Below are 16,426 nucleotides of genomic sequence, written 5' to 3' on the forward strand. Positions count from 1 at the left end.
AGATGTATCACTGATGCATTAATGCATAAGCAGCTACTTTACTGTAGTCGTGGTGGAGCTAATTTTAAGTATTTTCATACTGTTGGTCAAATCTGTGACAATGCTTCATATTTTTTAAGCTAATTATATGTTTTGTTTATAAAATCTGAATTTAAAATTTAAAATTTAAAGTCAACTACGGAGTAAAAAGTACAATACTTCCTTCTGAAATGTAGCGAAACATGAAATGGAAATATTCAAGCCATTGCAGCCATTTGAACTTTCACATTAAACTTTATTCCAGTTGATTCAGAATTTGCAGGAATCAGTCTAGAGCAAACCAGAAGTCCAGATGTTGCAGCAGGTTGCATCAATGTCTGATTTTGGACCAGCAAACCTGCAAAACTCAGGTCATGTATGCATGTGCATGTTCCTCCAAAAGACAGCACAATAGAACATATAAATGGATCCTGAAATGCTTTGATGTTCAACAGACTGTTGTTTTCTTTGTCAGTGAGTTTCTCCGCCTGTCGCTTCATTCAAAAGGTAAGCCAGGTATAAAGGCGCAGTTATTCTGTGACGAGGAAATAACCTGACGAGCTTGAATGGAGTCGTATTCTCCTTTAAAGGTGTGGGCGGGGAGCAGAGAGCAGAGTCGGGTTTCAGTGCCACCCCTCTCTTTTTATTCCCACACACACTGTAGTGCAGTCTCAGTCCAGAGAGACACTTTGGACTGTGTGTGTGTGTGTGGGGGTATATTTTGGTTACAGCCTCAAGCTTTCCTGGATGACTATGAACCTAACTGCCATCAATGAAGGACCACAATACGACACACCACTGGGGATCTTCCACCGCTTATCCACACCTTTTTCAAAGGTCATTGACCTCTGAGAAAGGATCGACCCGGTTTCATCTCTTTATGCAAATGACACTGAACTTTCATGTACCGGATGAGCGCTTTTATCAAGTGAGGAGATGGCCAAGGTGTACAGACTTTATGTAGGGATAGTAACAGGTGAGTTGTTTTATCCTTCCATACTTATTAAACAGAAGAGGGGTTTTAATAATATGTCAGACAGACACGTTGAAGTGATGTTTACATATGATTATTATTTTTAACATGTGTTCCTGGTGATAAATATCTTCTCAAGCGGCAAACATAGTGTTAAAATGGCACTATAAATAGCTACTTCTATTTTGTTTTGATTGTTGACGCACCTTTTCATCATCCATGTGCCTTCAGAGTAATGCAGGTTTGAAGATAGTGCTCTTCCTGCTGAGCTATATTTGTACAGGTGGGTAATGCTTGGATGAATACACCAGCAATATACGTATGTATTAGTAGTCATTGTCAAAACAGGCTTCCCTAACGTAGAATTAAATACGATATTGCTATATTCTCATAGGTTTACACAGTCTTTGGTAAACTGTATGTCTGCTCTAAGAGTGACCAGGGCTGTTAATATGGTTTCTTTTTAGAGCAGTAAAAGTGTGAGAGAGAGAGACTGAAGTGGGCGTGAACCAGGGAAATCTACCCTACAAGGCTGGCTGGCATGACTCAGCAGCTATTCTCCAATAACTACGATTGTGATCATGTGTTTTTTTTCCTGTCATCTCTTTTGTAGATCCTACACTTTATGTGGAATGTGGTCACAAATTGGTTCAAATGTTTGCACAATTGTGCACATGCATATATTTGTTTGTTGTGAGTGTGTGTACGTGTGTGTGTGTGTGTGTGTGTGTGTGTGTGTGTGATCAGCTTTTTGTTTGTGTTTCTGGCTGCAGCTCTGGCCCTATGCAAATACTCCCTGGCAGAATGGAATGCCACCGACGAGTCTGCCAATCGAACTGTGTCCCTCTGTCATCGCCATGGCAACAGAGACAATTGCACAGGTAGATATGGACAGGTGGCGAGCGGGAGAGTGAAGGGGGGATTGGGGGGGGCCGGAGGTAATAAATGGTTGCTTTGAAGTTTTAAGGTGGAGGTTTTAATTGAAGATTGGGCAAAGCACAGATGTGGATATAAATGTGCAAACACGCCGACGCATTGAAACACTTAACAGGGGGGAAAAAAGAGCAGTTAATTGTGAAGTAAATATATTCCAGACTGTCCAGAGAGCAGAGGAGGAGTTAAAGTGATTGTTGGCAACTTCTCTGTGTCTTTGAAAAATACAATAAACTCTTGGGTCAACTAACTCTGCTGTAGGGCTGCAACTAATGATTCTTTTCTTGATTAATCGATTAGTTGTTTGGTCTATAAAATGTGAGAAAATTGTAAAACAAAAAGTCGATCAGTGTTTCCCAAAGCCCAAGATGACGTCCTCAAATGTCTTGTTTTGTCCACAACTCAAAGATGTTCAGTTTGCTGTCATAGAGGAGTAAAGAAACAAGAACATATTCTCATTTAAGAAGCTGGAATCAGAGAATTTAGACTTTTTTCTTAAAAACATTACTCAAACCGATTATCAAAGTAGTTGCCGGTTAATTTAATAGTTGAAAACTAGTTGTCGTAGCTCTACTCTGCTGAGTTCCTATTACAACAAATTGTACTTGTAAAATTCAATTCCTTCAAATTATTTTAGTCTTTTTTTTTATTTCAAAGGAGAAAACAACAATATTTTTTCATTTTAACAAGTGCTTTAGGAGCTGCTTTATCAAAAATAAACTTTAAAATAATGGATAGTTCAACATTTTGAGACGCTCTTCTTTGCTTCTTTGAAGATTGATGTCGGTGTGCTAAATATGAAGCTACAACCAACAGTAGTTTAACTTAGTAATAAGAGGGGTAACTCATCACTCAACTCCCCCTAAAGCCACAACTTCTTATTTTTACAGGAGTGTGTTTTTTGTACAGATTAAACAAATGAGATATAACATGTTAATTAGTTATCTTAGGTGCTGGTGGACGTTTTGATTCCTTCCCAGGCTAGCTGTTAAGATAAGCTAATCTAACCAAGTTCTGCAGACATCAATCTTCTCATCTCTCGCCAAGAATGCAAACACACATATTTTCAAAACTATTCCTTCGAACTTTGTAACTGGATATTTTCCTTTTCAACAACGAGACTATGGCATCAAGCTGGATCTCATGTTTCAGCCAACAACTGAAGCGCTCTCATTGATGCCACCTGAACGGCAGTATTCTTTTACGAGCTCATTTTCAAAGATAATGGGCGGTAAAGATAGCGGCAGCCTGTAATATACTGCAAGAAGCAATATGTGTAACGTCGGGGGTCAGAAGTTCAGCGTCATGGCCCACTAGCAGCTGTGTTAGGGTGTGTTTTCTGGAGGGAAAAGTGGGAAGAGATACACAGGGAGAATGGGAACTGTAGTGTAACTTTATCCACATGTGTTTCATTTACTTAGGAATTGTAATAATTGAGACACGTGGTTAATGAGACTTTGACGACACTAGGCTTTTCCTGGCAGTGATTCATCAGGACTTTTCTCTGGATCGTATTGCAAACAGTCTATTTATAACTGGCCATGCCAGAAGTGAGGGTGTAAGTCGAAGAAGCAAGCTGACAGAACGTGACACAGTTACAGAAATAGTTTGACATTTTAAATGAGTGAATAATCCCAAAATATCAAACTATTCCTTTGAACACAATAGCATATGAGAGTCATACTTTCACTGTCCATTAGTGTATATGCTGATGATCAAATGTTGTTATGCTTGAATTGTTTTTAATTTCATTTCTTCAGCAGACCCGAGAGACACAGGAGAGTGGACTGGCCACTTCTCAAAATGTCCTGAGGAACTAAGACACTACTGCATCCACGGGGAGTGTCGTTACATTAAAGAACAGAAGGCGCCGTCTTGCAGGTGAGAGACGTCTACTGCGAAAAGATGGAGATAACGGGGATTGAGAACGGTGTGGCTGTAAGAAGGACGGGAAGGAGAAATTCAAAGTGACTGATAACAGAACAGATGAAAGAGGCGGTAGTGTTGTTTCATTGTCTGCTCTTTCTTTGTCTCAGGTGTCAGCGTGGTTACCATGGCTCCAGGTGTGCATATCTGGACCTAGACTGGCGGATAGCGGAGAAACGACAAATCATAATCGTCTGCGTCATCGCAGGGCTCGTTCTCCTCATTATTGTCATTGTATTCATCTGCATTTGTTCACGGTAAGCTTTTATGCTTCGACATTTTGGGAAATATGCTTATTCACTGTCTTGCCAAGAGTTAAATGAGAAGATTGATACTACTCATCGGTATGTCTGTATGGTAAAGATGTAGCTGGAGCCAGGAGACAGTTAGCTTAGCTTAGCATAAAGACTAGAAACAGGGTAAACAGCTCTGTCCAAAGTTAATCAAATCTACCCACCAGCACCTCAAAAGCTCACCGTTAACACTTTATATCTCGTTCTCGTTAATCCGTGAAAAGACTGAAGCATAAAGATGTTTGACTTCTGGATAATTTTCATATTCTCCTTTCAGAATTTTCCTTAAATGATATCGTCAATGTTACTAAACATAAAAATACGAGACTCTCCTTTATTTTTGAGGAATGTGTTCGTTTTTTCTCTCATTTCGGCATGGCGAATGGGTCTAAATACTACAATACCCTTGAGCCTCGGCCGTTGTTGCCATGGAGAGGAGCCCAGTCAGAGGCACGAATCAGCATGGAATGCAAGACATGGTGACATAGTTGCACAAATTCATCAACATTGTCCCAGAATCCAAAAGTAAACTGCAGATAAAATAGTTTTTCTCAATCTTTGCCTTTCACCTTTTGTTAGAAGTGCACATCACAGGATTTTAAGCTATTGACTGGATGTTTGTTGCCAAAATGAACCTTGGAATTTGTAGTTAACTTCTCCCCCAAAGCTATCGGGCTTTGACTTTTTTATGTATTAAACAAACAAGCTATAATGTGCTAATTATTGAGCTTTAGAGGTGCTGGTTTGAACAGAGCCAGGCTGTTTCCCCCTATTTTCAGTCTTTATATTAAGCTAAGCTGACCAGCTGCTGACTTCATATTTAGTGCAAAGATATCTGAGAGAGTGTTATCAATCTTCTCATCTAATTCTCTGCAAGAAAGTGAATAAACACATTTCCAAGTGTTGTTGACCTGTTCATTTAAAATGGAAGCAGGATTATAACTGGTTTTGCCAATACTGCTGCAAATAAATGAAATGATAATACATTTACATCTCTGTCAGTCGTAGCTGCAGATTGTGTTGGCGGAGGAGAAGACGGAGGGAAGAACCAAGGAATGGCACAGAGAAGCTCAGCATGATGGACACCAGCGCGACACACACAACCTTAATGGCAGACTCCACAGAGCCACCACACACCAACACTGTATGAGAAGTGTGTGTGAGACTGACCACAAGTCTGGGAATTGTTTAGACATGAGGGAAATTTGTCCTTTGTGTGACCAGCTGCTGCATTTTGTCTCACAGTGACAACGGTGAGCTGTAGGAGGTCCCTCTGTGCCAGACAGGACTGAGGCCTGCTCAGAGGATGAGGGACATTTCTGGATAAAAGCTGTGTTAGATCAAGCAGGAGCACAGGAGTTTGCACCCTCGTCTTATAAGGCAGCCGTGTCTGAAACATTGATGAAGCTTCAGAGCAAAGAAGATGATAAACACAAGTTGGAGACGAATGTTGAGCTGCTTGTGTGTTGGCAATGGTGCTGTTGCTATGTTGGAGAAAGCGGTGACAGACGGTGATAATGGTCGATCAGGTTATCGGTCTTCGTGAGAGACACACAGACACTGAAAAATGAGAGGAAAAGGACTGTGTGAATATACTTCACTCCAATAGTCTTGTAAATAAATTAAATGTATAGAAATGTGCAATATTGCAAGTACCAGCAGCTACACTATGCTGTATCTTCGTGTCATGTCGTTTCTGCGTTGTTTGATCTACATCACAATATCAATCATTATTTATTCCTCTATCCACAATGTCTTCATGTAAACTCACACAGAATATTGTTACTCATCAACATTAGCAATGCAAGAAGAGCCGTCTATATACTGCAAGGCTGCAGTTCTGGACTCCCGGGTTTGGAGGAGGACAAGGAGAACTTGTGCTGGAGGCCTTTTTGAACTGTATATTTGGAGCCGAGCAGCCTCCGAGCTACAGAAGCAGAACAGCCGAGCCTGTGTGTGGAGGCTCGGCTGAGGTGAAAGTGCTCCACTGTATGTGACGGCTTCTAAACTGCCTTTCACTGGGTTGTTTTTTTAAAATGTGTATCTGTATGTGTATTAACTCTGCATCTAAATGTAGAATGAAGAGAGTTAGGGCAGAGTCAGTGAAGTCACCTATCAATAAATATGTCTACTGTATAGTATGTGCTGTCCGTTGAAATTATTTTTTAAAAAATACAATCAATTTTGTTTATATAGCACATTTAAAAACAACCGTGCTTTACAATGGCACAGCAATAATAAAGAGACATTATTCAAAGTTAACAATAAAATACAAATCACAATAATAACAATAAATAGTAATGATAAAATAAATGGTAATAATAAAGGCACTTTTATGACTAAAAAACACTGGAAAACTTAAATGGGGTAAAATGAATAAAAACACAAAAATCACTTCGAGCCACCAAAAGGTCATTTGAGATTTGTCTTAAAGGTGTCTTTATTAGTGGGGGAACATTTGATTGATAGTGGAAGGCTGTTCCACAGCTTTGTTGCTGCCACTGCAAAGACACAATCTCCCCTTCCCACCATCCTTGATTGTGGAACAGTTAAAAACTATTGTCTTGCAGAGAAAGACAGAGAAAATAAGAAAAAGTTACTCAACGTTGCGTGGTGTTGCGTGATGTTATTTACACTGTTTTGATCTCATCACAGACCTCAAGTTCACAAGACCACTGCTGACTTCCGTCACAGATAAAAAAAAAGCAATATTTGCAGTATTATTACATAAACAGATGTGCAAGACATGCTCAGATTATAACGATTATGCCGTCTTTTATGAGATTATACTTTGGCATACAGTTTTATTGTGTTGTTGTGTTGCTATGGTGCTGTATCACCAGCTGGAGTCAGCAGTGTAGTGTCGCTGGAGCCAACAAATTCCAGTGTGAGGGTGTGAACATAAAGCAGTATCGTCCTGTGACACAATGTGACTTAATCCTGTTGGCACTAATTACCTTGTATGTGACTTTGTCCTCTGTTTCAAATGACCCTTATCCGATATGTGACGATTTAAATGTATGAGATTGATAGCATCACAATGGGAAGTGGGTGAACAGGAAGCTATGTCCGTAAATATGAAAGGAAAATACAGTCATTTAAAGGAATAATTTGACATTTTGGGAAATGTGCTTCTTCTCTTTCTTGCTGAATGTCACATGAGAAGATCAATATCAATCATGCTGCTGGCTATTTCTTCATATTCACCTATACAGACATGACAGTGGTATTAATCTTCTTTCCGGCTTTCAGCAAGAAAGAGAATACATTTATTTTCCAAAAAGGTCAAACTTCCCTGTCATGTTATTCATCCTGGTAATGTATACCTGCTGGCTGTTGCTTTATTTTTCAGGGTGTCAGTGCTGGGTTCAGTTAAATATTTTTTTGAATCCCTTTCCAAAGTATCTTTAAGAATTGTTTAGGTCACAGTCTGCTGGAATTTAATCCTATATGAAAAAAGGCATTTTGGCTGCATGTGTTTTGCAATGCGTCAACGTTTATTAATTTTACAGAGCCGACTGATGTGCGCTTGGCTTCTGTCAACGTGAATTGCTTTGCCTCAAAATGCCTGAAAAAGTAAGCTCATTTCAAACTGTACACCAACAATGAAATGAATGGATTAAAACGCACTGCCAAGAAGTGATAACAACATTGTTCTCACAACGCCAGCCTACAGTTTTGTACTCAAGGACATCTATTCTCTGCTCTGTTTACAATGAAGGTGTCAGGATCTTTGACCTAATTTCAGTCTGCTAAAGAGTGACAGCTGAGGAATACCAGAGTTTCTATATGAGGGGTGTGTCTGCAGGCTGATAAGTAAGACAGATACCGACCATGTTTGATTTGGAGCGGAGACGCAGTAAAAAATCTCTTTCATAAACTCGTAGTGTAATTTTGAAACTCCTTAAACAACTTCAGGAGACGTGTGGATGAAGGGTAGATGTGACTGCGGGGTTCGTTCAATAGTTTTCACACTGAATACTGACGGCTCCATCTGTTCTCCTCTGGTATGTGAGCAAGCTGGTGGTTCCAACAGCTGTGCACCACATAACGTTTGTTCAGGCGCTGTTTTATGTGTATCAAATCAATTTGTGGGCAGTTTTTGTAGTTTGCATAAGTAACACTGGAGGTCAGCAGAACACCTATTACAACCTCTAAAATACTGAACTCAGACATGTGGACTTAATCAATGATGGAAAATTAAGTACAATTTGAAGGTACTTTACTTCAGTTATTTCCAATGTATACTTAAAGGTCCCGTATTATGCACATTTTCAGTTTCATTCTTGTATTTTCCGTTTTGACAAGAACATGTTTTACATATCACACAAACCAAACACTGGCTCTAGATCGCGTCGGCCACCGTAGTTCTCCTACACGCTTCGCACACGGGAAAAGTTTCCGCTGTTTGCAATCTGCAACCTGAACACTAGATGCTGCCAAATTATACACTCTGCACCTTTAAATAATTATTATTCAACTGCTTGTATAATGAGTACTTTTACTTTTAATACTTTAAGTAAATGTTACTGTACTTTTATTGAAGTCAAATTTTGAATGCAGGACTTTTACTTGAGTATTTTCACTCTGTGGTATGTTTTACTTTTACTGAAGTAAAGGATCTGAATACTTCTTCTGGGTTTAATATTTCACAAACATTAATGTGATGCTCCTTTTTTATAAAAGCTAGAATTGCATAGTCAGAACTAACTTCTATCAGTTTATTGTTAGAGCCAGAATTAGCACAGAGAAATGACCCTGATCAAATTCATGTGAACCAAACTCATTGTTTAGCAAAGGGACATTTTTAACGTAGATATTTGAGGTGGGTAAATACAGTGTGGATGCTGCAAGCATCATCCTCCCTCTCAAAATGCATCCACTTCGTGACATTAGCTGTCAAGATATCCTCCAAAAGAAGGTTGATCAGGAATCCATTAGTAGATGTGTCACGTAGATGTGATTGGAACAGATACCAGTTATAGCAGAGATTTATTTTCCCGTCCCAGACATTTATTTTTCTATCTCGGTGCTGCAGAGCTTCACGGGTGAGCTGACATGTTGATTTCTGCAGAAGATTTGTGGTATATAAGCTCAAAATATAAGGTAAATATTAAGAGAAGGAATATATACAGATTTTCTTTTCCTTTTGTTTTGATTCCCACGAGTAGAAAATACACTTTAGTAAAAAATATTGATGGAGTTCATACTCCACTGACTTAATCGTGCCTGTCTTATCAAATAAAACTATATAACAGGATGAATATGTGTCTTATCTTATGTATCTCTTTGTGCTCAGATATTCTTTCATCTATGGTATCGATTTTTTTCTAATGAAATAGGCTAAATGTCAAATGATGTACATACTGTATCTGTAACACAATAGGAAATGCAAATATAACTTTCGTCATGTTGCAACAGATGTATCAAGCAATATGTTTTATATTCAAACTGAATCAAATGATTTTTTGAGAAAAATTGAAGGGAAAGTTAGCTCAAATTACATCATAACATTCAGAATTTCCTCATATTTGAACTGTCATTAAAACAAATTGAAATTGAAATTGACAATTCACGAGTATGTTCATGTCAAATTTGAAGTTATTTTACTGTGACTGTTTTTAATAAAAGAAAAAAAATGTTTTAAAATAAAAATTAAAGGGAAAATCACCTAAAAATACATTGTAACACATAGAAAATGCCCTCATGTTCAAACTCGTATAAAATATTTTCCTTGAGAGGTTTGCTGAAATTTTCAATGTAATCCTGTTCAGGATGACCGTGACAATGATCATGTAAAATCTGAAGTCATTTTACTATCTCACTCCAGTTAGTAAAGACCAAAACAGAACTAGAAGGAGAGATTATTGAACTTAACATTCATCAGATGGCAGGAAACACAACTCTAAATCAATGCGAATGTGGATCCATATTTTGGATCTCGACTTTATGAGATGATATGCGATATGCTCTCGTTCTCAGTTGAGAATAAAGTGTAGGTGCGGGAGTTTAACTTTATTTCATTATTCCACAATATGGGCGAATCGTTTGAAACTTCAAGAGCAATCAATTGCATTACATACAGTGTTTGTTCAAGTGATTAGTTCAAGTGTATTTAAGAGCTTTAGCTTAATGAGAGTTTGAATTAATCTTTGATTAGCTCCTCTCAAGGTTAGTTTCTGGTCGTGACTTTGGATGAAGAATAAACCTTTGTACTGTAAGTGGAAACTTTTCTCTCTATTTGTACTTGTGTGTGCGCTGCTTACAGCTGAATGATACAATTATCTATCATACAGAAGTAAGGGAGTTGACTGGTGCGACACAAATCCCCTAATTTTAAACAAAATTGAGGAGATTATTTTGGATTCTAAAGAAGTTGGTGATCACACAGACCAGTGGTTATAAATAACAGCCAACTCACAGGACAACTGACTTTGTGTAATTGGCTGATCTGGTGTCCACATTGAGACCACTTTAGGACCTATACTGCAGCTATGAGAGGACGCCGAAGACATATGAGAGGTTATCAATATATTCAGAAATGAGCAGCTATTGAAATGACAATATTGCAATGTGCATTTCCAAGACGACAGGCCACTGGTAATGATGTTAAGGAATTTGCTGAGGGCTTTTTTTTTTTTTACAAGCTAACAGCTGTGAAAGTTGTGAGATGGGGTCAATATGTTGAGCTCTTGAAATTACATCCTTGAAATGTGCATGATTAAGGAAATAGTTAGTGATGTTACGTGCTGTGCCGAGGCTTCAGAGCGTGTGTCGAGTAATCCAGGAAGTTTTCCGCGATGCGCGTATCGAGGCTTGTATCGTTTTAGACCAATGACGTCATTGATGACTTCCGAAGCCTCGCTGCCCGGCCATACCGCGTGACTGGTTCAGGAAGCGATTCAGATCTTCACTGGTTAAACCAATGCCACTTTCCAGAAGTGACACAGAAAATTAATATTACCCCTCCTGCCATAATTATATTATATTACACTACATTACAATACAATTATTGACCAAAGGATTGGTTTACACACATAAGATGCATTCCTCACAAAACAATTACACTTTATTATACATGAACGTTATATACTCATAATATACTTACTAGAAAATAGACATTATATAATATATTATATAGATATAAATGGATTACATGGTAATATATATTTTTTCATTGTTAATAGTCATTCCCAACAGCCTTTACTGGCACAAAATACAATATATCACAGATCACATGGTTAATCATATCTGCCTGTTTTACACTCTTTGACCACCAGGTGGTTTCGTGTGCAGAAATGAACCCTTTTCAGAACCAATTTGCTGGAAAGCTTCAATGCGTCATGAAGCTTCAGTACTAGAAATAGGTCATAGATAACCATTATTTGCTGACTTTTTTATTTTTTACAAACTCAGGTATGAAATGTTAAAGGGCTTTCACTCTCTACCATGGCAGTGGTTTGACATTTCTATGTTGAAAAACAAAAAAAACGTATTGAAGATTAAAATCGGTCCTATACTGCACTTTTACGACGGTCCCTAACTCTGACTGTGAGAAGCGCTTTGAGACAGACATTCATTCATTTCTTTGTCCTCTCAACTGCATCTAACTTTGCTTTTTCAAGGATGGAGAGCTGAGAGACGCACAGAGAGAAACCTCAGAGCAACACTGATGCAAAGCTTTGTCACCTTCCAGGGACACACAGACATTTATTCTGTGTTTATTTCGATTCACAGAAAACCTGCACCGCTTTGCAACGCATGTTTAGTTGAAGTGGAGGCTTTGCGCAAGAACCTGCAACCCAAGGATTTGGATCTATAGGCATGGCTTCAAGAACCATTATTTGCTGACTTTTTTATTTTTATTTTTTTTACAAACTGCAGGTATGAAATGTTAAAGGGCTTTCACTCTCTACCATGGCAGTGGTTTGACATTTCTATGTTGAAAAACAAAAAAAAACGTATTGAAGATTGAAATCGTTCCTATACTGCACTTTTACGACGGTCCCTAACTCCGACTGTGAGAAGCGCGTTGAGACAGACATTCATTCATTTCTTTGCGCTCTCAACTGCATCTTCATCTTTTGGTGATTTTGAGTTGAACTTAACTGTAAAACGTCTGCCTAAATTAGCTATTCAACATATACCAATACTGGGAGAAATGAAGTCTTTGATACGGAGCTATTGAAGGTGACAGCAACAGAAAACCGACGAATGTCAAAGAATTAAACTAACTGCGCTTTTTCCAAGGATGGAGAGCTGAGAGGCGCACAGAGAGAAACCTCGGAGCAACACTGATGAAAAGCTCTGTCACCTTCCAGGGACACACAGACTTTTATTCTGTGTTTATTTCGATTCACAGAAAACCTGCACTGCTTTGCAACGCATGTTTTATTGAAGTGGAGGCTTTGCGCAAGAACCTGCAAGGATTTGGATCTATGACCATGGCTTTAAGAAGCATCCTCTTGGATTAAAGTTAAAATGTCTGGAGACACTAACTACGAGGGCTCAGCAGGAATAGTCTATATCAACCTCAGCTGTATTTTCAACACCACCGACCTCCTGTCAGACTTCAGCAACAAGACAGATGTTGTAGGAGATGGTGCAGCTGTTGTGAGGATTATCATCTCTGTCATTTACGCGCTGGTTTGCGTGCTGGGTCTGGTTGGGAATGTCCTGGTGCTTTACCTGATGAAGTCTAAACAGGTGTGGAAAAAATCCTCCATCAACCTTTTTGTAACTTGTCTGGCTGTGACTGACTTCCAGTTCGTCTTGACTCTGCCCTTCTGGGCGGTGGAAAACGCGCTGGACTTCACGTGGCTTTTCGGCAAAGCCATGTGCAAGATAGTCTCCTATGTCACGGCTATGAACATGTACGCCAGCGTGTTTTTCCTCACCGCTATGAGCGTGGCGCGGTACTGTTCGCTCGCCTCTGCGCTCAAAGGCGGCAGGAGGCGGCGGCCGCGCTGCCGCTGCTGCTGCTCTGCCGCGCGGTGCGTGAGTGTTTTCATCTGGTTCGCCGCGGTGTCCGCCGCTCTGCCGCACGCGGTGTTCTCCACCACTGCGACTGTCTCCAGCGAGGACTTGTGTCTGGTGAAATTTCCTGAAACAATGGGAACCGCTGCACAGTTCTGGCTTGGACTCTATCACTCTCAGAAAGTGCTGCTTGGTTTTGTTCTACCTTTAGGCATCATATCAGCTTGTTATCTGCTCCTTTTGCGCTCAATCACATCCAAAAACATCAACACGTCGAGCGCAAAACGACGCGCAAAAGTCACCAAGTCTGTCACCATTGTGGTGTTGTCGTTTTTCCTCTGCTGGCTGCCCAACCAGGCGCTCACAGCCTGGGGCATCCTCATCAAACTCAACGTGGTTCACTTCAGCTATGAGTACTACACCACCCAGGTGTACGTGTTTCCAGTGTCAGTGTGTCTGGCGCACTCCAACAGCTGTCTGAACCCGATCCTGTACTGCCTGATGAGGAGGGAGTTCAGGAAAGCGCTGAAGAAACTCTTCTGGAGGATGACTTCGCCGACTATAAGGCCGATCACAGCCACCACGAAGCCGGCGATGGAGGAGGACAAAGAGCACCATGAACTGCTGCCGGGCAACGCGCTCCAGGAGCCCGCTGTGGTGTTCTATCCTCCGGGTGCTGTCATGTACAACGACCGGAGAGATCTGCAGCACAACAGCGCGTAAAGAAGTAAAGAAGAGATAGTTGTTTTTTGTGTGTGTGTTTTTTTTGTTTGATTTGGTGTTGTTTTTTTTAACTCTACTTTTTCTTTTTGTTATTATTAATATTGTTCTTTCTTTCTTTTTTTTTATTTTAGGTTAAAGGGACTGTTTGTAACTTCTGATGGTAAGTGTCCACAGCCTCCGTGCTTTCCACGCCCCCCATTCATTGTCTATGTAAGCAGCCACGCAATGCATTCTGGTAGCATGGCGTTGCAATTCGAGAGACTAGGCGTCACGACGCCCGCTCCTCATTTGCATAAAGTTGAGGGCTCGTCTACTTTATGCAAATCACGGGCGTCCGACGCGACTCGCCGCCTCTCGAAACTCCCGAGAATCTTTTAAAATAAATGTTGTTGATCCAAATTAAAGACAGATTGCATGGATTATTTCTACGAGAAATAAGCCATGCAGTTGCTGAATCTCTCTTTATTTTGGATCTACAAAGTTTATTTGAAAAGATTCTTGGGAGTTTCGAGAGGCGGCGAGTTGTGTCGGACGCCAATGATTTACATAAAGGAGACAAGCCCTCAACTCTATGCAAATGAGGAGCGGGCGTCGTGACGCTCCGTTCTCGAATCGCAACGCCTCGCTACCAGAATGCATTGCGCGGCTGCTTACATAGGCAATTAATGGGGAGCGTGTAAAGGACGGAGGCTGTGGACACGTACCGTTACACATATAAATCTACTGGGTCGGTGTCCCATGCCTTGAAAAAAGGGGGAAAAATAAAGTATAAAAAAAAAGATTTGTTTTTAAAAAAAAAATCTATTATTAGTGTTATTTATATGCATTTATGTTAAGTGCTCCTTCATGAAAGATTAAATAATCTAAGTTCAAGTTGGATCTGCATTATTAAAAAGGCGAGGAAAGAACTGAAATTGACTACCACTTCACATGCATCTGGGATTTTCTACTTTGCTGCTCTTTATAATAAGAGGCAGTAGAGACATTTCTATTGTGCTATAAAAGAAAGACTGTGCTAAATCTGTCCTAAAATATCAAAAAATGTTTTTAATAATGTGCAAGTAAAGTGCATCTACAATATGTGAGACACTTTCTATTCCTTCTCTTTGTTCATGGTGTAGGAAGCACTCTAGTGATGCTCTAGTGGTGTATTTTTTTACACTGTATTTTTGCTACTTTTACTTTTAAGTAAAAAAGTCTTAATACTTCTTCCACCACTGATTACAACATTGTTGCAGAAAGTACATGATATCCTGGATATAGAGATAGAAGTTTGTTTTAATCTGCACTGATAACACATTTTAAACTCCCAGATTTAATAGAAAGTACAGGATTCAATTAAGCTCTGGATTCAGTCTTATTTCACAAAAGAATATAATGAAACTCAATTGATCAATTTTCCTTCGATCTTTTCTCCTCCTGCTGCCTCCAAGTATGTGATGCTGTGTGTGTGTGCATATATCTGACAGAGATGGGACTGCAGGAGTCTGGCACACCAACTATAAAAATCAATATCCTGAGATAAATACCAAATTAATTTTTTCAATTATCCAACTAAAAGCAAAAGGAATCAATGCATGCACACACGGACATGCAAATCTAATGTAATTATACATAAATGTCTAATTGAATTAGTACATCAGAGTACTCATGTCAGGTGGATGTTGAATCCGTCACCCACGGTGCACACACACTCATCAATTTAACACACACAGGAAGCAATTCATCTGTCGGTAAAATCCCCTTTGAGGGGAAGAAAAATGACTTGGATCAAAATCATGATTAGAAATTCTAATGTAACAGCGTGTGTTCCTCGAGGGACGAGCCAATACGTCCCTCGAGCTCCCAGGGAGCCTTTGATGTGTTTTGAATGACTAGGAAACACATTTTCAAAGATATTTAGATGGAAAGTTTGTGTTGTGCGCCACAATTTTTTTTTTTTTTTAATCAATGTACATAGGGAGGCAGCTGTGGCTCAGGAGGTCGAGCCAGTCGTCGGTTTGATACCCGACTCCTCCTGTCAAAGTGTCCTTGATCAAAGCCTTGCATAAGAAACGTGCTCTATAAATACAGTCCATATACCATATGAAAACAGATGAAAGTGTGTCATTCACAGTGAAAAACATGTGAAACGTTGGCAGAACTATTTATAGTGGCTTCAGACGCAGCTCCTGTCTTCTGTAGTATATTATTATTACAAGTGAATAACAAGAGTGAAAAGCTTTGAAAACTGAGCCTCTAGACTTTACAAAGCGTTGAGGTAGAAACAGAGAAATAATGAGGAGATTGGGACGGCGTTATCAGCTGTAACCCCCATATGAGCGCAGTGCAGATTGCCAGCCGTGAACTTGGCAGTGGGGCACGCTCACATGCATGAACATGCACTAAAAGGCACGCGGGGCCGGCCCGGCAATGTCAGCAAAGCACAAGTACAAGCAGCAATGCCACAGTATATATATAATCTGAAGTAAAGGTTCTGCTTCCAAAATATTACTTAATATACTTTACTCAAGTGAAGGATCTAAATACTTCTTCCGCGACTAGACTAGAATGGTATCAATCTTCTCATCTAACTGTCAGCAAG

At 39.7% G+C, this 16,426-nt stretch overlaps 2 protein-coding genes across 4 annotated transcripts; both read left to right on the forward strand.

Annotated features, from left to right (window-relative positions):
• Positions 1–617: 617 nt before the first annotated feature.
• Positions 618–6,284, forward strand: btc (betacellulin, epidermal growth factor family member). Of its 3 annotated transcripts, XM_074617520.1 has the most exons (6): positions 625–994; positions 1,765–1,872; positions 3,685–3,805; positions 3,961–4,107; positions 5,146–5,287; positions 5,389–6,284. In XM_074617520.1, exons 1-6 carry the CDS (start codon positions 955–957, stop codon positions 5,389–5,391), a joined length of 561 nt encoding a protein of 186 aa, XP_074473621.1. In that variant the 5' UTR covers positions 625–954; the 3' UTR covers positions 5,392–6,284. The 3 variants fall into 3 exon arrangements, with proteins under 3 accessions (XP_074473622.1, XP_074473621.1, XP_074473620.1); XM_074617521.1 differs by having other exon boundaries at positions 618–994; positions 3,688–3,805; positions 5,146–6,284; XM_074617519.1 differs by having other exon boundaries at positions 640–994; positions 5,146–6,284.
• A 6,340-nt stretch (positions 6,285–12,624) lies between these two features.
• Positions 12,625–13,898, forward strand: rxfp3 (relaxin family peptide receptor 3). The gene has a single exon (XM_074617515.1). The coding sequence runs from the start codon at positions 12,625–12,627 to the stop codon at positions 13,840–13,842; it is 1,218 nt and encodes a 405-aa protein (XP_074473616.1). The 3' UTR covers positions 13,843–13,898.
• The last annotated feature ends 2,528 nt before the right edge of the window (positions 13,899–16,426 follow it).

This window comes from Sebastes fasciatus, chromosome 19 (assembly GCF_043250625.1).
Source record: "Sebastes fasciatus isolate fSebFas1 chromosome 19, fSebFas1.pri, whole genome shotgun sequence".
In the NCBI taxonomy this organism is placed as follows: Eukaryota; Metazoa; Chordata; class Actinopteri; order Perciformes; family Sebastidae; genus Sebastes; species Sebastes fasciatus.